The 27,930-nt window shown below is 41.1% G+C and overlaps 1 protein-coding gene across 5 annotated transcripts in view; it reads right to left on the bottom strand.

The window, feature by feature from the left end:
• LOC128690643 (quinone oxidoreductase-like protein 2 homolog) overlaps window positions 1–27,930 on the bottom strand; it is a 172,183-nt gene that overhangs the window by 46,272 nt on the left and 97,981 nt on the right. For 2 of the 5 annotated variants that reach the window (XM_070089597.1, XM_070089600.1), the window contains exons 1-4: window positions 20,332–20,469; window positions 14,026–14,226; window positions 6,179–6,240; window positions 1,213–1,378 (exon numbers count right to left, since the gene is read on the bottom strand). In XM_070089597.1, coding sequence (XP_069945698.1) covers window positions 1,213–1,378; window positions 6,179–6,240; window positions 14,026–14,226 — 429 coding nt within the window. In that variant the 5' untranslated portion in view covers window positions 20,332–20,469. Of the gene's footprint in view, window positions 1–1,212; window positions 1,379–6,178; window positions 6,241–14,025; window positions 14,227–20,331; window positions 20,470–20,550; window positions 20,705–20,761; window positions 21,014–27,930 lie in introns of those variants that run through there. The other 3 variants (XM_070089596.1, XM_070089598.1, XM_070089599.1) reach the window with 3 other exon arrangements.

Below are 27,930 nucleotides of genomic sequence, written 5' to 3'. Positions count from 1 at the left end.
CTCCAGGACTTAAGTCTGGCCTGCCAATTTCCCTGAATCACTTCATAAATGTTACCTTACTCACAATCCAACAGCACGTCAAGTCCTAAAAACCATTTGTCTCCATTCGCTCCTATCTAACACGCTCACACATGCTTGCTGGAAGTCCAAGCCCCTCACACACAAAACCTCCTTTATCCCCTCCCTCCAACCTTTCCTAGGCTGACCCCTACCCCACCTTCCCTCCACTACAGATTTATACACTCTCCAAGTCATTCTATTTTGTTCCATCTTCTCTACATGTTTGAACCACCTCAACAGCCTCCTCAGCCCTCTGGATAATAGTTTTGGTAATCCTGCACCTAATCCTAATCTCCAAACTATGGATTCTGTGCATTATATTTGCACCACACATTGCCCTCAGACATGACATCTCTACTGCCTCCAGCCTTCTCCTTGTTGCAACATTCACAACCCATGTGTCACACCCATAGAAGAGCACTGGTAAAACTATACTCTCATACATTCCCCTCTTTGCTTCCATGAATAAAGTTTTTTGTCTCCACAAACTCCTCAGTGCACCACTCACATTTTTCCCCTCGTCAATTCAATGATTCACCTCATCTTTCACAGGCCCATCTGCTAACATGTCCACTCCCAAATATCTGAATACATTCACCTGCTCCATACTCTCTCCCTTCAATCTGATATCCAATCTTTCATCACCTAAGTTTTTTGTTAACCTCATCACCTTACTCTTTCCTATATTCACTTTTAATTTCCTTCTTTATAATGCCCTACCAATCTCATCCACCAACCTCTGCAACTTCTCTTCAGAATCTCCCAAAAGCACAGTGTCATCAGCAAAGAGTAACTGTGACAATTCCCACTTTGTGTTAGATTCTTTATCTTTTAAGTCCACACCTCTTGTCAACACCCGAGGATTCGCTTCTCTTACAACCCCATCTATAAATATAATGAATAGCCATGGTGACATCACACATCCCTGTCTAAGGCCTACTTTTACTGGGAAATAATCTCCCTCTCTCCTGCATATTCTAACCTGAGCCTCACTATCCTCGTAAAAACTCTTCACTGCTTTCAGTAACCTACCTCCTATTCCGTACATCTGCAACATCTGTCACATTGCCCCCCTATCCACCCTATCATATGCCTTTTCCAAATCCATAAATGCCACAAAAACCTCTTTCTATTATTTTTGAAGAGACTAACCTGCTGTGATACGACACATTCTTCAGCAAAGCCTCCAAGTGTTTCCTTATTGATTCCAATGACACGACTACCTATGGCCACATTCTGTACACCTTCACCGATTTCTATTACTTCACCACAAATTTCAAAGCCGGGCACAAATGGGAGCTTAAATTCTTGGTCATACCTGAAAAGAGGACAAAGAAATAGTTTTTATATGAGGTACAATATTTAAATAAAAATAAAAATAATACTGTGAGAATTATTTAAAGCCTGTAATAAGGATATCCAGGTGCTTCACCTGTAGTATTCATTAACTTGTTCATTCCTTTGACTCTGTGAAATTCTTTATTTGAAGTCATTGTACAACAAAACTTGTACCTTATTTTGCAGTATTTATGATAAAGTTTTTAAATTTTTGGTTTTAGACCCTAGGGAGCTTCCTCTTGTAACCCATTCCATTATTTCATCACTTTTTAAGTTTATAGTTATGGCCTATTGTTCTACCTATTGATGGCATTAAGACATCTTCCCTATCAGTTCTTTCAAGAGACTTTTATAATCATGTGTTAAATGTGATTATCATGTCTTATCTCTTCCTCCTAACAACACAATAAGACATGTCCCATGCTTTCAGGCTTCCTTCATAATTTTTTTTTTTTTTTTAGCTCTGGGAACTGTTTTGTAGCTTGTCAATGGACTATTTTTCTAGCATGTCCATTTTTTGTTAGGTACACTATACTACAGCTCTGGGTCTTAACATATGGGAAAGCAAAAATACATTTTTCATTCTTGCAAACCATCAATGAGGCCCTGATGGCTTACTAGAACTATGACACACACAAAGACATGCAGACAAATAATCACAGAATGGTTGAGGTTTGAATCAATGGCAAGTGAATTTTAGGACTCACTTGCCACTGAATCAAACACCATCCATTCTGTGATTTGTTTGCAACAGTGCTATTACGATTTAGAAAGCCATGGAGACAACTTTTGAATGAGACCTAAAATCCAGAGTCCAGGTCACATAGGCAAGAATTGTTAGGTACAGGTGGGTCCCACTTATAAAGCAGGTTAGGTTTCGGGCTACTGCTGTAAAGTAAAAATTGCTGTAAATTGAAACATAATTTTTTCACTTTCAAATGCATATAAAAGTTGGATAACATGTTTACACTATCACATATTAAGTGAGCAAAAGAGATAGGCCAAAAAATGCATTTACAGTACACCCATTACTTACCATAAAATATTTTCATCCTCAGCTTATAGTAAGTAGTGAATGTATTTAATGCACGAAGTCCAAATAAATTAAAACTGGGTATAATTGATAACTGTTGCATTAGCAAAATGCCGTAAAGTGAAGCACTGTAAAGCAAGGCGTTCCTGTATTAATATTATTATTATTATATTTATATTAATAATAATACAGTGGACCCCCGGTTAACGATATTTTTTCACTCCAGAAGTATGTTCAGGTGCCAGTACTAACCGAATTTGTTCCCATAAGAAATATTGTGAAGTAGATTAGTCCATTTCAGACCCCCAAACATACATGTACAAACGCACTTACATAAATACACTTACATAATTGGTCGCATTCGGAGGTAATCGTTATGCGGGGGTCCACTGTATTAATATTATTATATTTATATTAATAATAATATTAATATTATTATTATATTAATATTAATAATAATATTAATTTTTTTTTTTTTTTCAACAAGTCGGCCGTCTCCCACCGAGGCAGGGTGACCCAAAAAAGAAAGAAAATCCCCAAAAAGAAAATACTTTCATCATCATTCAACACTTTCACCACACTCGCACATTATCACTGTTTTTTAATATTATTATTATATTAATATTAATAATAATACAGTGGACCCCCGCATAACGATCACCTCCGAATACGACCAATTATGTAAGTGTATTTATGTAAGTGCGTTTGTACGTGTATGTTTGGGGGTCTGAAATGGACTAATCTACTTCACAATATTACTTATGGGAACAAATTCGGTCAGTACTGGCACCTGAACATACTTCTGGAGTGAAAAAATATCGTTAACCGGGGGTCCACTGTATTAATATTATTATTATATTAATATTAATAATAATATTAACCCTTAAAACGGTCCAAACGTATATATACGTTCACGCACGTAGCGCCCCAAACGTATATATACGTTTTCTTTGTCATTCATTCAACATTGCCACAATAAGCCTGAGTCACCTAGACATGAGAGAATGGGTGGGTTCACTCACTGTGTTCCATATTAAAATAATTGGGGATGCCTGGGTACCATATGCTCTTTTTTCCTTTTAAAAGAAAAGATTTCTTTTTTCCTCAAAAAATTTGGGGCGCTACGTGAGTGAACGTATATATACGTTTGGACCGTTTAAGGGTTAATACAGTGGATCCCCGGTTAACGATATTTTTTCATTCCAGAAGTATGTTCAGGTGCCAGTACTGACCGAATTTGTTCCCATAAGGAATATTGTGAAGTAGATTAGTCCATTTCAGACCCCCAAACATACACGTACAAAAGCACTTACATAAATACACTTACATAATTGGTCGCATTGGGAGGTGATCGTTAAGCGGGGGTCCACTGTATTATTATATTAATATTAATAATAATATTAATATTATTATTATTTTTCTTTCTAGGTCACCTTGCCTCAGTGAGACAGTTGGTATGTATCCTACCAAGGTAGGGTGGTCCGAAAAAGAAAAACTTTCATCATCATTATTATTATTATTATTATTATTGTTGTTATTATTATTATTATATTCAAGGGGCAGCACTAAATTCCTAAGGGTCATGTCAGAGAGGTCCCAATGGTTTTGAGTGAACTGCTAAAATCTCATCTGCTCAGATGCAACAGCAAAGAATCTCTTATTGAGAGCCTCCCCACCTGGTTAAAGAGATCAACCAAGGTTACCCTTTTGAGAGACAGAAAGACTTTGAACACTGAATTAATAACAAGCACATTAACTTGCAACAGCCTACAAGCAACCATGTGTATAAGATGTGTACAACACCTAAGTATCTTCATTTGGGAAACATTTTGCCCACTGGGGTTTCATCAGTCTCATATGGGGACATGAGAATGGAGACTTTTGTAGTGGCACCAGGGAGAGAAGTGGAGTGATGCAGCAGTAGTATACAGTCACATGTAGGTGGGGTCCACTAGTAGAAGTAGGTAAGACTCATAAGCTGGACCAGAGATTTAATAACGAGAGGTGTAGAGACATTCTCTAGTGTCCCACAAGGAAGGCAGTGGTCAGTCTTGTTGAAAGATGTCAGACAGCACCATGCAACCCTGGTACAGAGAGTATCTTAACATTCTACTTATACCACACAGTCTTCATATCTGACAAAACTTTCTACATGATTGGCCACCAGCATCCTTGTAGAAAAAAAAATAGAGGATATCTCTACAAGTCAACTGCTATTCCATCTTATGGGCCTGATCCACTTCTTCTAGTGGGCCCTGCTCACATAAGACTATATCTGCCACTTCTGCATTGTTCCACTTTCTCTACTAGTTCCACTATAAAAATCTCCATTCCCATGTCTTCATATTAGATAGATAGAGCCATGCCCCTGGTGGGTGAAAACTCTCAAATAAGGATGTCTAGGTGTTTCACCTGCCTAATTCATTAACTTTTTGGCACTATATACCTTAATTATGCAACTGCGCATAGTTCATTCCATCACCCCCTCCCCAAGCACACATGAAACACCACCAATGAGAGGATCTAGAGACCTATGTGACCTAGATTTCTGCAGATACCCCACTGGTTTACCTAGATACAGTACACCTGGATATTGGTTTTAATACTGCAATTGCTGCAATTGTAGATCAGAGGCCCAGATGCAGTAACACTTTAACCTAAGTATAAGTGTGAATCTTATTGACTGACACCCAGCATATACATCCCTGAACTGACCCATGAGGATCAGGGAAACCCATCCTAAGTCCTAGGAATAACTATTAAAAAGCTCCATGGGGAAGTGGAGAATTCTTCCTCCTAAGCTATGTATGCTGTAAGAGGTGACTAAAATGCCAGGAACAAGAGACTAGTAACCCCTTCTTGAGTCCTGGAGGGTGGAAGTGCAGTGGGTTTGGAATATCTGCTGTTTAGAGGGACATCTAAACTGTCGCATCTGCATGCCTCTGGCAAGATAATGATAGTGTGAATGATGGTGAAAGTTTTTTCGGCTCACCCTGCCTTGGTGGAAGACAGTCGGTGTGTTGAAAAAAAAATACTACTAAGAATGCCAGTGTAGACTCTGGTGGAATAGTAAGTACAAAATAAAAGGATTTACTAGAAATTAATGATAATAATTGATGTTTGTATGTTTAATAAATGGTAACAAAGCTGTGCACTTGGTTGGTAGCGCACTCATCTCACACATTGGGTGTCTGTGGTTCAATCCCGGTAAGGGTGGAAACACTGGGCATGTTTCCTATGACACCTGCTGCTCCTGTTCACCTAGCGGTTAACAGGTACCTGGTGTGGGTCGCATTCTGGGGACAAAATTAACTTAATTTCCTAGATATGCTCTGCATAACCAGGGGCTTTCTGTATAGAAGTATGTCTCTGATGTCAGCTATGGGCTGTATAAGTTGCATCATGTACTTGTAGAAATAAAGATCATTATTATTAGTAATACTGGAGAAGAACTTATGTCTGGTGTACTAAAGCTAATGTAAGTGTTTTGAAGATACCACTGGAATAAGATTCTAAATAAGAACAGCCAGGGTAGGATACATGTCTCCAGCCATGTATTCTAGAACAAACGGTCCAAGAGGAGTCGTGAGGAATACAAGTATACATGATGCTCAAGCATAACAAGGGTACTGAATCAGACATGTGTGCAACATCTGGGTATTTTTACTTGTGTCTACAAGTAAGGATGCTTAATTATTAGGTACAGTACCTTTCATTTCATAAAAAATGTATATGGGGTAAACTTACTTATTCTCCATCATTAGCAGGTCAGAGGCATTAACACCGCAGCTGTGAACTGCAACTCTAACCTGTGCAGAGGAAAAATATGTTTTGTGAAAGCATGAATTTGTCTACATTTACACAATACTGGAACAGCAACCATAATAAAAACAACAAAAAAAAACAGTAACAAAACAAGAGTAAAAAAAACTTCAAGGACAGAAAAACAATAAAAACAAGGGCAATATCAGAAACAACTACAATAATCAGATTTATTTCTCTCACTGTGCAATCTGAGAAAGGTATCCCTGTACTGCATAACCCATCTCCTGTACCTCAATGAATGCAACTGGAATAGTGCGAAATGCAGCACACGTTCGTAATGGAGTATATCAGTGGTGAAGACTAAAGGGAATCACAAGAGGCATTCTTAAGTCATCATATGAAAACTAATATCCAAATTTCTTCAATTAAACTAGTAAATTTCTTCAGTAAAAATGGTCAGTTAGGACACACAGTCCATATCTAATTCAAGCCTTCCAAAGAGACCAACATTCAAATATACACAAGTACAGGGGCTTCTTGACTTATGATATTTTGACTTTACAATGGTGCAGAGGCAATTACTTTGGAGATGAACATTAAAATGGTATAAAATACCGACAGGTTGTTAGGTAAGACACATATGCAACAGTTATCTTTATTTATTTATTATCACACAGGCCGATTCCCACCAAGGCAGGGTGGCCCGAAAAAGAAAAACTTTCACCATCATTCACTCCATCACTGTCTTGCCAGAAGGGTGCTTTACACTACAGTTTTTAAACTGCAACATTAACACCCCTCCTTCAGAGTGCAGGCACTGTACTTCCCATCTCCAGGACTCAAGTCCGGCCTGCCGGTTTCCCTGAATCCCTTCATAAATGTTACTTTGCTCACACTCCAACAGCACGTCAAGTATTAAAAACCATTTGTCTCCATTCACTCCTATCAAACACGCTCACGCATGCCTGCTGGAAGTCCAAGCCCCTCGCACACAAAACCTCCTTTACCCCCTCCCTCCAACCCTTCCTAGGCCGACCCCTACCCCGCCTTCCTTCCACTACAGACTGATACACTCTTGAAGTCATTCTGTTTCGCTCCATTCTCTCTACATGTCCGAACCACCTCAACAACCCTTCCTCAGCCCTCTGGACAACAGTTTTGGTAATCCCGCACCTCCTCCTAACTTCCAAACTACGAATTCTCTGCATTATATTCACACCACACATTGCCCTCAGACATGACATCTCCACTGCCTCCAGCCTTCTCCTCGCTGCAACATTCATCACCCACGCTTCACACCCATATAAGAGCGTTGGTAAAACTATACTCTCATACATTCCCCTCTTTGCCTCCAAGGACAAAGTTCTTTGTCTCCACAGACTCCTAAGTGCACCACTCACTCTTTTTCCCTCATCAATTCTATGATTCACCTCATCTTTCATAGACCCATCCGCTGACACGTCCACTCCCAAATATCTGAATACGTTCACCTCCTCCATACTCTCTCCCTCCAATCTGATATTCAATCTTTCATCACCTAATCTTTTTGTTATCCTCATAACCTTACTCTTTCCTGTATTCACCTTTAATTTTCTTCTTTTGCACACCCTACCAAATTCATCCACCAATCTCTGCAACTTCTCTTCAGAATCTCCCAAGAGCACAGTGTCATCAGCAAAGAGCAGCTGTGACAACTCCCACTTTGTGTGTGATTCTTTATCTTTTAACTCCACGCCTCTTGCCAAGACCCTCGCATTTACTTCTCTTACAACCCCATCTATAAATATATTAAACAACCACGGTGACATCACACATCCTTGTCTAAGGCCTACTTTTACTGGGAAAAAATTTCCCTCTTTCCTACATACTCTAACTTGAGCCTCACTATCCTCGTAAAAACTCTTCACTGCTTTCAGTAACCTACCTCCTACACCATACACTTGCAACATCTGCCACATTGCCCCCCTATCCACCCTGTCATACGCCTTTTCCAAATCCATAAATGCCACAAAGACCTCTTTAGCCTTATCTAAATACTGTTCACTTATATGTTTCACTGTAAACACCTGGTCCACACACCCCCTACCTTTCCTAAAGCCTCCTTGTTCATCTGCTATCCTATTCTCCGTCTTACTCTTAATTCTTTCAATTATAACTCTACCATACACTTTACCAGGTACACTCAACAGACTTATCCCCCTATAATTTTTGCACTCTCTTTTATCCCCTTTGCCTTTATACAAAGGAACTATGCATGCTCTCTGCCAATCCCTAGGTACCTTACCCTCTTCCATACATTTATTAAATAATTGCACCAACCACTCCAAAACTATATCCCCACCTGCTTTTAACATTTCTATCTTTATCCCATCAATCCCGGCTGCCTTACCCCCTTTCATTTTACCTACTGCCTCACGAACTTCCCCCACACTCACAACTGGCTCTTCCTCACTCCTACAAGATGTTATTCCTCCTTGCCCTATACACGAAATCACAGCTTCCCTATCTTCATCAACATTTAACAATTCCTCAAAATATTCCTTCCATCTTCCCAATACCTCTAACTCTCCATTTAATAACTCTCCTCTCCTATTTTTAACTGACAAATCCATTTGTTCTCTAGGCTTTCTTAACTTGTTAATCTCACTCCAAAACTTTTTCTTATTTTCAACAAAATTTGTTGATAACATCTCACCCACTCTCTCATTTGCTCTCTTTTTACATTGCTTCACCACTCTCTTAACTTCTCTCTTTTTCTCCATATACTCTTCCCTCCTTGCATCACTTCTACTTTGTAAAAACTTCTCATATGCTAACTTTTTCTCCCTTACTACTCTCTTTACATCATCATTCCACCAATCGCTCCTCTTCCCTCCTGCACCCACTTTCCTGTAACCACAAACTTCTGCTGAACACTCTAACACTACATTTTTAAACCTACCCCATACCTCTTCGACCCCATTGCCTATGCTCTCATTAGCCCATCTATCCTCCAATAGCTGTTTATATCTTACCCTAACTGCCTCCTCTTTTAGTTTATAAACCTTCACCTCTCTCTTCCCTGATGCTTCTATTCTCCTTGTATCCCATCTACCTTTTACTCTCAGTGTAGCTACAACTAGAAAGTGATCTGATATATCTGTGGCCCCTCTATAAACATGTACATCCTGAAGTCTACTCAACAGTCTTTTATCTACCAATACATAATCCAACAAACTACTGTCATTTCGCCCTACATCATATCGTGTATACTTATTTATCCTCTTTTTCTTAAAATATGTATTACCTATAACTAAACCCCTTTCTATACAAAGTTCAATCAAAGGGCTCCCATTATCATTTACACCTGGCACCCCAAACTTACCTACCACACCCTCTCTAAAAGTTTCTCCTACTTTAGCATTCAAGTCCCCTACCACAATTACTCTCTCACTTGGTTCAAAGGCTCCTATACATTCACTTAACATCTCCCAAAATCTCTCTCTCTCCTCTGCATTCCTCTCTTCTCCAGGTGCATACACGCTTATTATGACCCACTTCTCGCATCCAACCTTTACTTTAATCCACATAATTCTTGAATTTACACATTCATATTCTCTTTTCTCCCTCCATAACTGATCATTTAACATTACTGCTACCCCTTCCTTTGCTCTAACTCTAACTCAGTGGGTGATGAATGTTGCAGCGAGGAGAAGGCTGGAGGCAGTGGAGATGTCATGTCTGAGGGCAATGTGTGGTGTGAATATAATGCAGAGAATTCGTAGTTTGGAAGTTAGGAGGAGGTGCGGGATTACCAAAACTGTTGTCCAGAGGGCTGAGGAAGGGTTGTTGAGGTGGTTCGGACATGTAGAGAGAATGGAGCGAAACAGAATGACTTCAAGAGTGTATCAGTCTGTAGTGGAAGGAAGGAGGGGTAGGGGTCGGCCTAGGAAGGGTTGGAGGGAGGGGGTAAAGGAGGTTTTGTGTGCGAGGGGCTTGGACTTCCAGCAGGCATGCGTGAGCGTGTTTGATAGGAGTGAATGGAGACAAATGGTTTTTAATACTTGACGTGCTGTTGGAGTATGAGCAAAGTAACATTTATGAAGGGATTCAGGGAAACCGGCAGGCCGGACTTGAGTCCTGGAGATGGGAAGTACAGTGCCTGCACTCTGAAGGAGGGGTGTTAATGTTGCAGTTTAAAAACTGTAGTGTAAAGCACCCTTCTGGCAAGACAGTGATGGAGTGAATGATGGTGAAAGTTTTTCTTTTTCGGGCCACCCTGCCTTGGTGGGAATCGGCCGGTGTGATAATAAAAAAAAAAATTATTTCCCCCCACTGAAACTCTCCTACCCCCTTCAGCTTTGTTTCGCTTAGGGCCAGGACATCCAACTTCTTTTCATTCATAACATCAGCAATCATCTGTTTCTTGTCATCCGCACTACATCCACGCACATTTAAGCAACCCAGTTTTATAAAGTTTTTCTTCTTCTCTTTTTTAGTAATTGTATACAGGAGAAGGGGTTACTAGCCCATTGCTCCCGGCATTTTAGTCGCCTCATACGACACGCATGGCTTACGGAGGAAAGATTCTTTTCCACTTCCCCATGGACAATAGAAGAAATAAAAAAGAACAAGAGCTATTTAGAAAAAGGAGAAAAACCTAGATGTATGTATATATATATATGCATGTGCGTGTCTGTGAAGTGTGACCAAAGTGTAAGTAGGAGTAGCAAGATATCCCTGTTATCTTAGCGTGTTTATGAGACAGAAAAAGAAACCAGCAATCCTACCATCATGCAAAACAGTTACAGGTTTTTGTTTCACAGTCATCTGGCAGGACGGTAGTACTTCCCTGGGTGGTTGCTGTCTACCAACCTACTACCTAACTACAGTTAGGTATCTTTATTTCGAAATGTTTCGCCTACACAGTAGGCTTCTTCAGTCGAGTACAGTGTGTCTTACCTAACAACCTGTCGGTATTTTATACCATTTTAATGTTCACTCTGTCAGACACTGCAACACAAGGGTATCTTGGTACAGACCTGAAATCAACTTTGTCAACTTCTACTAGTGAGAATGGCTGGATTTGAGAGGGACCTGACCTTCCAACGACAACATTCTTACCTCTACTAGTGGCCTACATCTCACCTCCTGGCGGTATATAGGCTCCATCCTGTCACTTCAACTCCATATTGTTTCAGACTATGGAACAATACTCTTCTCCAGACTGAGGGACTGACCACCTCAAAACTTCAAGGGTGATGGACTGATTACATCGTCTTCAAGTATCTTCTGCTTCTATCAACTTTTCTGTACTCGACTGAAGAAGCCTACTGTGTAGGCGAAACGTTTCTAAATAAAGATACCTAACTGTTGCATATGTGTCTTACCTAACAACACACTACTTTGGAGATGAAACTTAACATAATTACCCAGCATGTAGGCAACAAGTCCGTTACTTGTACTCATTTATTTACTTTTCAATACTTGTACACCTACCATCCGACTTACGACCGAGTTCGGTTCCGAGAAACCGGTCGTAAGTCGAAATGGTCGTAAGTCGAACTTTACTACTGAATATCAATATAACATTTTTGTAATGACTTTATTTTATTGTTTTATTTTGGTATTTCATGTTTTACTTTACTTTTTATATTGTTAGTACTGTATTTTATACTGTATTTAGTCAGCTATAGTAATAATTGTAATTATTTATCTATTTATTCAGTGAGAGTAGTTATATCTTCTTTCAACAAACTGGCTGTACCCTACCGAGGCAGGAGAGTGCATGTAGTTATATATTTATTTATTTAGCATATATTCATATTTGATTTACGATATTTTCGACTTACGACAGGTTCATCTGAGCATATCCCCATTGTAAATCAAAGAGCACCAGCACAGTAAGCTTCAAGCTGTACAAAAGTTGCATTATCAAGTTTAGAGTTGAAGAGTTGAAGCTAATTGGATGCAACACTTAGAAATTCTCGCATGAAAAACAATGTTTCAATGTTCCATTATGGCCACCCTACAATCCAATAACCAGCAGAGAGCAATTCACATGCCAGAATGCTTAACCCCTTCAGGGTCAGCAGGGCCTCTCCTAAACTTGTTCTCAGGGTCGGAAATTTTTCGAAAAAAAAAAAAAAAAAAAAAAAAAAAAAAAAAAAAAAAAAAAAAAAAAAAATCTTATGAAATGATAAAGAATCTTTTCCCGATCATAATGACACCAAAAGTATGAAATTTGATGGAAAACTTATGGAGTTATGCTCTCGCGAAGTTAGCGGTCTCGACGATGTTTACGTATCGGCGATATCGCCCACTTTGAGCACTATTTTCGGCCAATTCCACTGTACCAGTTAACCAAAATCATACCTATTTTGCTAGAACTCCATTTTTTCTATCAAATAAGTACAAGAAACCACCCATTTACCGATTTCCACTATCCAATAACGTGGTCAGAAATTGGCAATTTTGCCAATTTCACATAAATTTCAAAAGATGCCAATTTCCAAATAGGGTCCAGAATAAACAAGACAGACATTTCTGGCACTAAAATAACATTTCCTCTGTTCATTACTCATATCCCCAGGCCTCTGTTACATTTCTTTTGCTTTCCACTTTGAATTTTTATACTCACAAAAAATAGAAGATTTATGTTATGCAGACTACCGCATTCGTGTAGTAATGGTATAAATAATATCAGGGCACTTGTGAAAGAATATTACACTCACCAGTTGATGTGCATTGGACGCGTGGCATGATTTGCTTACCTTTGAACTTTGGCAAAAATCGAACATTTCTGCTACTTTGAGCTCAATTTCAAGGTACTTTTCATTGGGAAACCAATCAAAATCATCTCAATTTCCATAATATGTCTTCCATTCTATAAAATGAGACCAGGAAAACTAGAATACAAGCACAAATAGCACATGAAAATACACTGCAAAGTCACAATTTACATATTGCAAAAGTAAAAATGCATTTTAACTTCATCTGTGCAAATGTTTAATTTTCACCATGTTTACCTCTTGTAATAGTCTATTGGAAAAACAATACATACAAGTACAGTACTTGAGTATCTACTGGTAATGTACATAATCTGAGGTCAATGTTCTTGAATTAAAGTACTCTCACTTCATGACATTTGTTTTCAATTATAATGTAAATCTTTACAATGTGATTACAGAAACTTGCTGCCTTTCCCTCATATGTATGAAGATGATTATTATTTTTTACATTATTGTCATTCTTATCATATTCATGGTAAGTAGAAAGCCTGTTTGTGTGTCATTCAGTGATATATTGTAAGAGAAGACTGAGAACAGAGTAAAACAAGTAGACTTATTAAAGGTAACTCCAAGGGTAAAGGATAAAGTCACAGTTGATGTAAAAGATCAGTTTCAATTAAAAGAAGTAAAAAGTATTTGCACTAAAGGGGGGACTGTCAGAGAGGAGGTCTGAGTTACCATATCAGAGCACTGACAGTATGGCAGGAAAAACTCAGTACATTCTCTCAAGAACAGAATAATCAGAAGATATTACACCTACAGCAATGTTATAATTCTCAGTGCCATGACCCCTCCTTATTAAATCACATCATAGATTGGTGTGACACACACGCAAACACTACAGTTACAGTATTGTCATAAATATAAAGCAAACCAAAAGAGGTATCATACAAATAGCAAACTGAAAAGTGGGGTACAGTATGCACTTTATCGTCTCGGTAGAATTTTATCCTGAATGAATTTATCTTGGAGGACATGAGAACATGTATATACAGTGCAACATATGACACATTACACTGGTGAATGTTATACGTGCAGTGGTCAGTGATACCAACTTACTTGCCCCTGTTTTATTGCTTTTCTTTTTAAATCCTGCATGACCAGATCTTGTCCAAACTCCTGTAATACAGCTGCTTTATATGTGGAAGCATTCTTTATGCTGGAGACTCCAAAACTTCGAGATAAATACTGGCTGGAGGTTGAAACTGCAGGTAAGAGTCGAATCCCATAGCGGCATAAGCGCTGCATTGATGATGCCATCTGTTAATGTGAAGATTTATTAAGATGTACATAAGTACAGAAGTACATTAAGATGCACATAAATACAGAATAATTAACTTAAAGCAAAGAATAATTTCTGATCTTTTGGTGTCTGAAAAAACTAGTAGGGATTTAGACCATTATGTATTGCAATGTAGGCACATAACCTATAGATGATTTTGATAAGAAAATATAAAAATCTGAAATATTTCACAAGTAGTAGAAGTATAAGATTGTGCAATAGTTCTGGAGGCATACATATATTGTAGACACACTCTCAAGATAGTTATGTATTTAACTTAGGATAATCCAACAAAGTAACTATGACTTACTTTCATCAGGGTAATTATATTGTATACATGGATGTGTTGTCACTGTTGTGGTGTTGGTTTAGTGAGGATAATCCAAGGTAGGCAGGGTTTATAACTCAGGATAACCCAGGGTAGGGAGTGCTAGCCACCCAGGATAACCCAGGGTAGGGAGTGCTAGCCACCCAGGATAACCCAGGGTAGGGAGTGTTAGCCACCCAGGATAACCCAGGGTAGGGAAGGTTAGCCAACCAGGACAACCCAGGGTAAGGAATGTTAGCCACCCAGGACAACCCAGGGTAAGGAGTGTTAGCCACCCACGATAATCCAGGGTAGGGAGTGTTTTTTTTTTTATTTTATTATCACACTGGCCGATTCCCACCAAGGCAGGGTGGCCCGAAAAAGAAAAACTTTCACCATCATTCACTCCATCACTGTCTTGCCAGAAGGGTGCTTTACACTACAGTTTTTAAACTGCAACATTAACACCCCTCCTTCAGAGTGCAGGCACTGTACTTCCCATCTCCAGGACTCAAGTCCGCCCTGCCGGTTTCCCTGAATCCCTTCATAAATGTTACTTTGCTCACACTCCAACAGCACATCAAGTATTAAAAACCATTTGTCTCCATTCACTCCTATCAAACACGCTCACGCATGCCTGCTGGAAGTCCAAGCCCCTCGCACACAAAACCTCCTTTACCCCCTCCCTCCAACCCTTCCTAGGCCGACCCCTACCCCGCCTTCCTTCCACTACAGACTGATACACTCTTGAAGTCATTCTGTTTCGCTCCATTCTCTCTACATGTCCGAACCACCTCAACAACCCTTCCTCAGCCCTCTGGACAACAGTTTTGGTAATCCCGCACCTCCTCCTAACTTCCAAACTACGAATTCTCTGCATTATATTCACACCACACATTGCCCTCAGACATGACATCTCCACTGCCTCCAGCCTTCTCCTCGCTGCAACATTCATCACCCACGCTTTACACCCATATAAGAGCGTTGGTAAAACTATACTCTCATACATTCCCCTCTTTGCCTCCAAGGACAAAGTTCTTTGTCTCCACAGACTCCTAAGTGCACCACTCACTCTTTTTCCCTCATCAATTCTATGATTCACCTCATCTTTCATAGACCCATCCGCTGACACGTCCACTCCCAAATATCTGAATACGTTCACCTCCTCCATACTCTCTCCCTCCAATCTGATATTCAATCTTTCATCATCTAATCTTTTTGTTATCCTCATAACCTTACTCTTTCCTGTATTCACCTTTAATTTTCTTCTTTTGCACACCCTACCAAATTCATCCACCACTCTCTGCAGCTTCTCTTCAGAATCTCCCAAGAGCACAGTGTCATCAGCAAAGAGCAGCTGTGACAACTCCCAATTTGTGTGTGATTCTTTATCTTTTAACTCCACGCCTCTTGCCAAGACCCTCGCATTTACTTCTCTTACAACCCCATCTATAAATATATTAAACAACCACGGTGACATCACACATCCTTGTCTAAGGCCTACTTTTACTGGGAAAAAAATTTCCCTCTTTCCTACATACTCTAACTTGAGCCTCACTATCCTCGTAAAAACTCTTCACTGCTTTCAGTAACCTACCTCCTACACCATACACTTGCAACATCTGCCACATTGCCCCCCTATCCACCCTGTCATATGCCTTTTCCAAATCCATAAATGCCACAAAGACCTCTTTAGCCTTATCTAAATACTGTTCACTTATATGTTTCACTGTAAACACCTGGTCCACACACCCCCTACCTTTCCTAAAGCCTCCTTGTTCATCTGCTATCCTATTCTCAGTCTTACTCTTAATTCTTTCAATTATAACTCTACCATACACTTTACCAGGTACACTCAACAGACTTATCCCCCTATAATTTTTGCACTCTCTTTTATCCCCTTTGCCTTTATACAAAGGAACTATGCATGCTCTCTGCCAATCCCTAGGTACCTTACCCTCTTCCATACATTTATTAAATAATTGCACCAACCACTCCAAAACTATATCCCCACCTGCTTTTAACATTTCTATCTTTATCCCATCAATCCCGGCTGCCTTACCCCCTTTCATTTTACCTACTGCCTCACGAACTTCCCCCACACTCACAACTGGCTCTTCCTCACTCCTACAAGATGTTATTCCTCCTTGCCCTATACACGAAATCACAGCTTCCCTATCTTCATCAACATTTAACAATTCCTCAAAATATTCCCTCCATCTTCCCAATACCTCTAACTCTCCATTTAATAACTCTCCTCTCCTATTTTTAACTGACAAATCCATTTGTTCTCTAGGCTTTCTTAACTTGTTAATCTCACTCCAAAACTTTTTCTTATTTTCAACAAAATTTGTTGATAACATCTCACCCACTCTCTCATTTGCTCTCTTTTTACATTGCTTCACCACTCTCTTAACCTCTCTCTTTTTCTCCATATACTCTTCCCTCCTTGCATCACTTCTACTTTGTAAAAACTTCTCATATGCTAACTTTTTCTCCCTTACTACTCTCCTTACATCATCATTCCACCAATCGCTCCTCTTCCCTCCTGCACCCACTTTCCTGTAACCACAAACTTCTGCTGAACACTCTAACACTACATTTTTAAACCTACCCCATACCTCTTCGACCCCATTGCCTATGCTCTCATTAGCCCATCTATCCTCCAATAGCTGTTTATATCTTACCCTAACTGCCTCCTCTTTTAGTTTATAAACCTTCACCTCTCTCTTCCCTGATGCTTCTATTCTCCTTGTATCCCATCTACCTTTTACTCTCAGTGAAGCTACAACTAGAAAGTGATCTGATATATCTGTGGCCCCTCTATAAACATGTACATCCTGAAGTCTACTCAACAGTCTTTTATCTACCAATACATAATCCAACAAACTACTGTCATTTCGCCCTACATCATATCGTGTATACTTATTTATCCTCTTTTTCTTAAAATATGTATTACCTATAACTAAACCCCTTTCTATACAAAGTTCAATCAAAGGGCTCCCATTATCATTTACACCTGGCACCCCAAACTTACCTACCACACCCTCTCTAAAAGTTTCTCCTACTTTAGCATTCAGGTCCCCTACCACAATTACTCTCTCACTTGGTTCAAAGGCTCCTATACATTCACTTAACATCTCCCAAAATCTCTCTCTCTCCTCTGCATTCCTCTCTTCTCCAGGTGCATACACGCTTATTATGACCCACTTCTCGCATCCAACCTTTACTTTAATCCACATAATTCTTGAATTTACACATTCATATTCTCTTTTCTCCTTCCATAACTGATCATTTAACATTACTGCTACACCTTCCTTTGCTCTAACTCTCTCAGATACTCCAGATTTAATCCCATTTATTTCCCCCCACTGAAACTCTCCTACCCCCTTCAGCTTTGTTTCGCTTAGAGCCAGGACATCCAACTTCTTTTCATTCATAACATCAGCAATCATCTGTTTCTTGTCATCCGCACTACATCCACGCACATTTAAGCATCCCAGTTTTATAAAGTTTTTCTTCTTCTCTTTTTTAGTAAATGTATACAGGAGAAGGGGTTACTAGCCCATTGCTCCCGGCATTTCAGTCGCCTCATACGACACGCATGGCTTACGGAGGAAAGATTCTTTTCCACTTCCCCATGGACAATAGAAGAAATAAAAAGAACAAGAGCTATTTAGAAAAAGGAGAAAAACCTAGATGTATGTATATATATATGCATGTGCATGTCTGTGAAGTGTGACCAAAGTGTAAGTAGGAGAAGCAAGATGTCCCTGTTGGTGGCCCGGTGGTCTGGTGGCTAAAGCTCCCGCTTCACACACGGAGGGCCCGGGTTCGATTCCCGGCGGGTGGAAATTCCGACACGTTTCCTTACACCTATTGTCCTGTTCACCTAGCAGCAAATAGGTACCTGGGTGTTAGTCGACTGGTGTGGGTCGCATCCTGGGGGACAAGATTAAGGACCCCAATGGAAATAAGTTAGACAGTCCTCGATGACGCACTGACTTTCTTGGGTTATCCTGGGTGGCTAACCCTCCGGGGTTAAAAATCCGAACGAAATCTTATCTTATCTTATCTCTTATCTAGCGTGTTTATGAGACAGAAAAAGAAACCAGCAATCCTACCATCATGCAAAACAGTTACAGGTTTTTGTTTCACAGTCATCTGGCAGGACGGTAGTACTTCCCTGGGCGGTTGCTGTCTACCAACCTACTACCTATAGGGAGTGTTAGCCACCCAAAATAATCCAGGGTAGGAAGTGTTAGCCACCCACGATAATCCAGGGTAGGGAGTGTTAGCCACCCACGATAATCCAGGGTAGGGAGTGTTAGCCACCCACGATAATCCAGGGTAGGGAGTGTTAGCCACCCACGATAATCCAGGGTAGGGAGTGTTAGCCACCCACGATAATCCAAGGTAGGGAGTGTTAGTCACCCACGATAATCCAGAGTAGGGAGTTTTAGCCACCCATGATAATCCAGGGTAAGGAAGGTTAGCCACCCAGAACAACCCAGGGTAAGGAATGTTAGCCACCCAGGACAACCCAGGGTAAGGAGTGTTAGCCACCCACGATAATCCAGGGTAGGGAGTGTTAGCCACCCACAATAATCCAGGGTAGGAAGTGTTAGCCACCCACGATAATCCAGGGTAGGGAGTGTTAGCCACCCACGATAATCCAGAGTAGGGAGTGTTAGCCACCCACAATAATCCAGGGTAGGGAGTGTTAGCCACCCACAATAATCCAGGGTAGGGAGTTTTAGCCACCCAGGATAACCCACAGTGGAGTGTTAGCCACCCAGGTTATGAAGTGTTAGCCACCCAGGGTATGAAGTGTTAGCCACCCAGGGTATGAAGTCTTAGCCACCCAGGATAACCCTAGAAAGTCAGTGCGTCATCGAGGGACTGTCTGTCTGGTTTCTATTGTAGTCCTTCAATCTTGTCCCCCAGGATGCCACCCACACCATTCCACTAACACTCATTTACCGACTTACTGCTAGGTGAACAGTGACAGCAAGTGTAAGGTGACACACCCAATGTTTCCACCCTTGCCAGGGATTGAACCCCAGACACTCAGTGTGTGATGCGAGAGCGTTGCCAACCAGTCCACGGGTCACATAAAGATACAGGAGTTAATAAAGTAATATATAATTCTTCATGACCCCAACCAGTAAGAAAAAAATAAATAAGATATCACAGGGGCCCCAATAAGATATCACAGGGGCCCCAATATCACAGGGGCCCCAATATCACAGGGGCCCCAATATCACAGGGGCCCCAATATCACAGGAGCCCCAATAAGATATCACAGGGGTCTCAATATCACAGGGGCCCCAATAAGATATCACAGGGGTCCCAATAAGATATCACAGGGGCCCCAATAAGATATCACAGGGGCCGGCCCCAATATCACAGGGGCCCCAATAAGATATCACAGGGGCCCCAATAAGATATCACAGGGGTCCCAATATCACAGGGGCCCCAATATCACAGGGGCCCCAATATCACAGGGGCCCCAATGGAAATAAGTCACTTTGACTGACTTTTTTGGGTTATGTTGGTGGGTAATTTACACACATGTTTAACTATGTAAGAAAAATGTACTTATGTATACCTGTACCTAAATAAACTTAATTAAAGACAAGAACAATCATATACCAATAAGAAATAAGTATTTATTTCTGATGGTCAAAGTAGAGAGGGAGACATTCCATGGTAAATAAGTCACAATGTTTGGCTTTACTGGGTTATAAGTTAACTTAAGATGTACATAACTTACCTTGTAAGATCAATGAAGTAGTGTGAACTTGTTGTTGTTGTTGGTGTTATAAGGGTGACTAAAACTTACATGGAGCTGGCGGAAATAAGTCACCTTATTTGACTTTTTCTGGGGGAGAGGGGAGGGTTATCTTAGGTAATTTACACATATTTTACTATGTATGATCGTTATACTTATGTATACCTGTACCTAAATAAACCTAAAAACTTACTAACTTACTTGCAGTTGAGTCCTGCCTCCCGGAAGTCCATTTATTTATCTATTTATTTATTTTTTGTTTGGACATGCCCCATTCCAAACTACCATTCCTCCATTTCCCCCCAAAACTCTTCTTAAATCACAACCAAAGCTTCGTCTTGAAACCAAACATGATGCCTTAAGCTGTATTGATAACTTAGTCACACAGAACACTCTTTCACAAATTATTTACGTTGATGGTTCTGTTCACCAGTCCACTGGTGCAGCTGGTAGTGCTGCTGTTGTCACACAGAGTGATGGCTCTCATAAAGAAATTGGAGCACGCATCAATAACTGGGCCTCTACCCTTCAAACAGAACTGTTTGCCATACTCTTTGAACTCAAATGTATCTAAGGTTGATACTTTAATTGTAACTGATTCTCTGTCATCCATAAATGCTCTCAACTCATTAAGTATAAATTGTGGCATGCTTGTGTCAGAAGCCAGACACAGGTATGGTAAGATTGTGAACAGTGGAGTCAGAGTGCAAATGCTGTGGATTCCATCTCACATTGGTCTTCAGATGCATGATAGAAATGATAAATTGGCTAAGCTTTCAAAGAGGGGTAAATTACAATCTTGGGTTGTCAGTTAGCAGTTTGAGAATAATAATACGAAAAGAACTTCAATTGAACTTTATTGACTTAAGACTCAGGGAGATTAATACAAGTCAGTCCATCTATCATCATTCTATCATGCAGGAGGAGCCACATATCTATGGTGCATCCAACAAAATAAGCAGACTCTTGGATGTCACTACCGCCCGGTTCTGGCTGGGTTACAAGTATCTTTGGCAGGTTAAATCACCACCACCAGATGTAGACCAAACTAAATGTAAACTTTGCCAGATGGACTATTGTCACACCTTGTGTCATTATGTATGGGGTCCACCAAACATTTTTGAGTTTCCTAGGTAATTTACAAATATGTTAAATTATACATAATAATTGCAGTTATGTCCTCCTGTACCTAAATAAGCTTACATCGGGAATCAGGGCTCGATAAGGCCCAGGCTGTCAGTGGCCCTTACAAACCCAAGAAGAATTATTACAATCACAGGGAAGCGCTAAACCCGTAAGATTATACAGCGCATGTAGGGGGGATGGAAGGCATTCAGGCTCAATTCAGAGAACCGGAGCACAGATGCAATTCCCTAGATGAAGACCCCTCACCAACGTCAAGGAACCACCCTTGAGGGGCCAAGAAGAAGAAGCAAATATTATCGGAGAACTACATCCAACGTCTGTAATATCGCTGGGTGAATTCTACATTAATCTAACTTAGATCTGATCAGGGCTTTATACACCATTACTTTTCTTTGGTGCGGGGGCTACCAAGTAGCCATCAATAACTGGGCCTCTACCCTTCAGACAGAACTGTTTGCCATACTCCTTGCACTCAAATGCGTCCATGTATCTACGGTTGACACTTTAATTGTAACTGATTCTCTGTCATCCATAAATGCTCTCAACTCATTAAGTATAAATTGTGGCATGCTTGTGTCAGAAGCCAGACACAGGTATGGTAGGATTGTGGACAGTGGAGTCAAGAGTGCACATGCTGTGGATTCCATCTCACACTGGTCTTCGGATGCATGATAGAACTGATAAATTGGCTAAGCTGTATGCTTTCAAAGACGGGGTAGATTACAATCTTTATTGACTTAAGACTTAGGGAGATTAACACAAGTCAGTCCATCCTTGGCTTCATATCAAGAAGCATAAATAATAGGAGTCCTCAGGTTGTTCTTCAACTCTATACATCCTTGGTTAGGCCTCATTTAGATTATGCTGCACAGTTTTGGTCACCTTATTACAGAATGGATATAAATTCTCTGGAAAATGTACAAAGGAGGATGACAAAGTTGATCCCATGTATCAGAAACCTTCCCTATGAGGATAGACTAAGGGCCCTGAATCTGCACTCTCTAGAAAGACGTAGAATTAGGGGGGATATGATTGAGGTGTATAAATGGAAGACAGGAATAAATAAAGGGGATGTAAATAGTGTGCTGAAAATATCTAGCCTAGACAGGACTCGCAGCAATGGTTTTAAGTTGGAAAAATTCAGATTCAGGAAGGATATAGGAAAGTACTGGTTTGGTAATAGAGTTGTGGATGAGTGGAACAAACTCCCAAGTACCGTTATAGAGGCCAGAACGTTGTGTAGCTTTAAAAATAGGTTGGATAAATACATGAGTGGATGTGGGTGGGTGTGAGTTAGACCTGATAGCTTGTGCTACCAGGTCGGTTGCCGTGTTCCTCCCTTAAGTCAATGTGACCTGACCTGACTAGGTTGGGTGCATTGGCTTAAGCCGGTAGGAGACTTGGACCTGCCTCGCATGGGCCAGTAGGCCTTCTGCAGTGTTCCTTCGTTCTTATGTTCTTATGTTCTTATCTATCATCATTCCATCATGCAGGAGGAGCCACATGTCTATGGTGCATCCAACAAAATAAGCAGACTCTTGGATGTCACTACTGCCCGGCTCCGGCTGGGTTACAAGTATCTTTGGCAGGTTAAATCACCACCACCAGATGTAGACCAAACGAAATGTAAACTTTGCCAGATGAACTATTGTCACACCCTGCGTCATTATGTACTGGAGTGCGTCACACCCTGCGTTATTATGTACTGGAGTGCGTCACACCCTGTGTCATTATGTACTGGAGTGCGTCACACCCTGCGTCATTATGTACTAGAGTGCGATAAAATTAATGAATTTAGAGACAACTCACTCAGAAATGTTCAAAAAATGGCAAAGTATTTTATCCATTCTGGAGAAATATCCTGACTTTGCTAGCTGTAAATAAAGCATTACCACGTGTGTACTCACCTAGTTGTGATTGCGGGGGTCGATTCACAGTTCCTGGCCCCGTCTCTTCACCTGGCCGCTACCCGGTCACTCTTCCCGCTCCGTGAGCTTTATCATACGTCTTCTTAAAGCTATATAGGGATCCTGCCTCCACTACATCACTACCCAGGCTATTCCACTTCCTGACTACTTTGTGACTGAAGAAATACTTCCTAACATCCCTGTGATTCATCCGAGTCTTCAGCTTCCAACTGTGACCCCTCGTTGCTGTGTCCCATCTCTGGAACATCCTGTCTCTGTCCACTTTGTCTATACCTCTCAGTATTTTATATGTCGTTATCATATACCCCCTAACTCTTCTGTCTTCCAGTGTCATGTCGATTTCCCTTATCCTTTCCTCGTAGGACATACCCCTTAGCTCCAGGACTACTCTTGTTGTAAACCTTTGCACTTTCTCTAGTTTACTTACATGCTTGGATAGGTGAAGATTCTAAACTGGCGCTGCATATTCCAATGTGGGCCTAACGTACAGTGTACAGAGTCCTGAATGACTCCTTATTCAGATGTTGGAAAATGCTGTTCTTAGGTTTGCCAGGCGCCCGTACGCTGCAGCAGTTATTTGGTTGACGTGCACCTCAGATGTGTGTGGTGTTATACTCACACCAAGATCCTTTTCCTTGAGTGATGTTTGTAGGCTCTGGCCCCCTAGACTGTACTCCATCTGTGGTCTTCTTTACCCTTCTCCAGTCTTCATGACTTTGCACTTGGTGGGGTTGAACTCCAGGAGCCAGTTTCTGGACCAGGCCAGCAGTCTGTCCAGATCCCTCTGTAGTTCTGCCTGATTTTCGTCCGACTGAATTCTTCTCAGCAACTTCACGTCATCTGCAAACATGGACACTTCGGAGTCTATTCCTTCCGTCATGTCGTTCACAAATATCAGAAACAGCACCGGTCCTGTACTCACCTATTTGTGGTTGCAGGGGTCGATTCATAGCTCCTGACCCCGCCTCTTCACTGATTGGTACTAGGTCCTCTCTCTCCCTGCTCCATGAGCTTTATCATACCTCGCCTTAAAACTATGTATGGTTCCTGCCTCCACTACTTCACTTTCTAGGCTATTGTTGTGATAGAAACACAGGCCTTATCTCTAGGCTTTATTGAACATAGAATCTTCATAGTACTTCTGCAACAACAAAATATAATGACTAGTACATCTAATAATGGCTTCTACAGGGATGGTGATGTCTTGCATATGTCAAGAGAAAAGTTATAACTACAGGCCATATATTTAAACTCACCATGTAATCTGCATCGCTGATAAATGTATAAAGTATGAGAGAATCACACACCATGTGTTGGTGCCCATGACCACACCAAACTGTTGTTGTTGTTAAGGGCCCCTAGAGGTGGTGCAGTATTATCCTGCTGCTGCTCCTCACAGGACCAGTATCACTACAATCTCCCCCTTCTAAAATATCAGAGACAGTAATCTCCCAAACTGTTAGGTGGGCGACGTACACGTCCCGACCTTCGTAGCCCTTGAGCCTCTTCACCAGGTTCGATATTTTCCAGCGGGGTTTGATTAACTGCTGGAGCAGAATCCTCTATTTCCATAGGGGTAGTCTCAAGGGGCTTTCCAGGAGAAAACGAAGCATCTTTCACATCTATTGGTGTATCTAGAGATTCCACACTAATAGGGATTTCAACTGGGGCTAAATGTCTTGTAGATACTGTAGTCTCTTCACCATTTTGGTAGCGAATGTGGGCGTAATGTGGATTAGCTTGCAGGAGCTCTACCTCTTCCACTAAAGGATCCGTCTTGTTCATCCTACGGTGACTCTTCAGGAGAACGGGTCCAGGATGACATAACCAAGTGGGCACGGAGGCTCCCGTAGAGGAACGACGTGAATAGTTGAGGAGTCTTTCATGAGGGGTTGCATTAGTAGCTGTGCACAGCAGTGATCTAATAGAGTGAAGAGCATCCGGTAGGACAGTTTGCCAGTGTTGAACAGGTAGATTGCGCGACTTTAATGTCATTGTAACTGCCTTCCATATAGTACCATTGAACCGCTCCACTTGACCATTGCCTTGAGGGTTGTAGCTTGTTGTTCTGCTGCAGGCAATACCTTTGCTAGCCAAAAACTCCTGAAGTTCGTTACTCATGAACGAGGATCCCCTGTCTGAATGGATATAAGCTGGCATACCAAAAATAGAGAACAACTGTGAAAGACAACTAATAACAGTTGAAGCAGCCATATTTGCACAGGGGAATACAAAGGGAAACCTTGAATATTCATCTACTATGTTAAGGAAATACCTATTCTGATTTGTGCTTGGTAGAGGTCCTTTGAAATCTATATTCAATCTTTCGAAAGGCTGGGTGGATTTTATGAGATGAGTCTTCTCTGGCTGATGAAAGTTTGGCTTGCACTCTGCACATACTCTGCATGCTCTGATCACTTGTCGCACATCTTCCACTGAGTAGGGCATGTTCTTTGATTTGACAAAATGGTACAGGCGTGTAACTCCTGGGTGACACAAAGCCTTGTGGAGAGATGAGAGTGATTGCAAATCATGACATGCTGCTCCACAGTGGGACCTAGAGAATGCATCAGGTGAGATGTTCTCTTGACCCGGTCGGTACAGAATATCAAAGTCATAACACGATAGTTCCATCCTCCAGCGTAATATCTTGTCATTCTTTATCCTACTTTTGTGCCTCTTGTCGAACATATACATCACGGACCGTTGGTCAGTCCTTATGGTGAAATGTCTACCAGTTAAATAATGCCTCCAGTGGCGAACTGCTTCTATGATGGCCTGGGCTTCCTTTTCTACAGCAGCATAACATTTCTCTGATCCTTGAAAAGTTCTCGAAAAGAAGGCTACTGGTCGTCCTGCCTGAGATAAGACTGCAGCAATGGCAATGTCAGATGCATCCGTTTCCACTTCGAATGGTAGGGACTCATCAATGGCTTGAACTACTGAGTTTTCAATGTCCTGTTTGAGCGTACGGAAAGCGGCTTCTGCTTCCTTTGTCACAGGAAATGTGGTAGCACTCAATGGGCGGACTTTACTTGAATAGTTGTAGATCCATTGTGAGTAATAAGCAAAGAGACCAAGAGTTCTTCGGAGTGACTTTTTGTCTTGAGGCATTGGAAGTTCCCGTAGAGGTCGTAGTCGTTCAGGGTCTGGGAATATTGAACCTCCTTCCACTACATAACCAAGGATGCTAAGCCTTTTAGTTGAAAAAGTGCACTTTTCCTCATTGTAACTGATATTTTTCTTCTTGGCGGCTTCCAAAAACTTATCAAGGTTTGCATCATGTTCCTCCTGGGTCTTGCCACAAATGGTAACATTATCTAAATACGCGTAAGTTCCCATGAGTTGCTCTTCCTGAATGAGTGAATCCATAATTCGTTGGAAGCAGGCTACCCCATTGGTGACTCCAAAAGGGACTCTGGTAAACTGATACAGGCCATCACTAGCCTGAAACGCTGTGTATGGTTTATCTTCATTCCTTATAGGGACTTGATGATAGGCACTCTGCAGATCAATTGTGCTAAACACGTAGTACTGAGCAATTTTGTTCACTGTATCGTCAGTTCGAGGTAGAGGGTACCCATCAAGAAGTGTAAATTTGTTGATTGTCTCAGAGTAATCGATAGCCAGTCTCCGTTTCCTATAACCATCTTTAACAACAACAACCTGTGCACGCCAAGGAGAATCACTCGGTTCTATAATACCCTCCTTCAGCAGCCTCTGAGTTTCTTTCTCAATGAACATCCGATCCTCATAAGAATAGCGGCGTGACTTAGCTGATATAGGATGGCAATCCGCGGTAAGATTTGCAAACAGCTTTGGTGGGTCTACCCTTAAAGTGCTAAGTCCACAGACAATAAGAGGAGGCAGTTCACCTCCATATGTTAAGGTGACACTACCATGCAGCTTCTGAAAGTCCTGACCAAGGATAACATCAGAGCACAGTTGTGGCAGAATAGCTAAATGTACATCTTGATAATCCTTTCCATTAACTCTGAGATTTACCTTACAAAACCCTAAGGTCTGAATAGAGAGAGATGTTGATGCCATGGAAACGGTACCTGATGAGTGATGTAGAGTCAAGGAGAGCCGTTTAACTAAGTCAAGGTTGATGAAACTCTCTGAGCTGCCACTATCAATAAGACCATCTACTTCTGTTCCTTTGATGAATACTTTCACAACTGCCTTTGACAGTGAATTTGGAGTAGCCGCAGAAGTCACTGTTGCTAGAGTCGCATGATCACTGGAATGTGTGGAGGCACTAGCTCTTGTTGATGTATTAGCACGACATACTTTCGCAAAGTGACCTTTCTTGTGGCATTTATGGCACATTGCTTCACGAGCAGGACACTTTGGACGTGGATGTCTTGAAAAACCACAAAAGAAACACACCGTACCTGCTGCTGCTGTCACTGAGGCAGGTTCCACAGTAACTTCATTGCAAGAGTCTTGGTCAGGAATTGCAGCACTTACCACTCGAGAAGGCTGAGTGGTACTGTATACTTCA

The sequence above is a fragment of the Cherax quadricarinatus genome, chromosome 29, assembly GCF_038502225.1.
Source record: "Cherax quadricarinatus isolate ZL_2023a chromosome 29, ASM3850222v1, whole genome shotgun sequence".
NCBI classification, from domain to species: Eukaryota; Metazoa; Arthropoda; class Malacostraca; order Decapoda; family Parastacidae; genus Cherax; species Cherax quadricarinatus.
The sequence above is the reverse complement of the archived record's forward strand: the minus strand, read 5'-3'. Positions and strand labels throughout refer to the sequence as shown.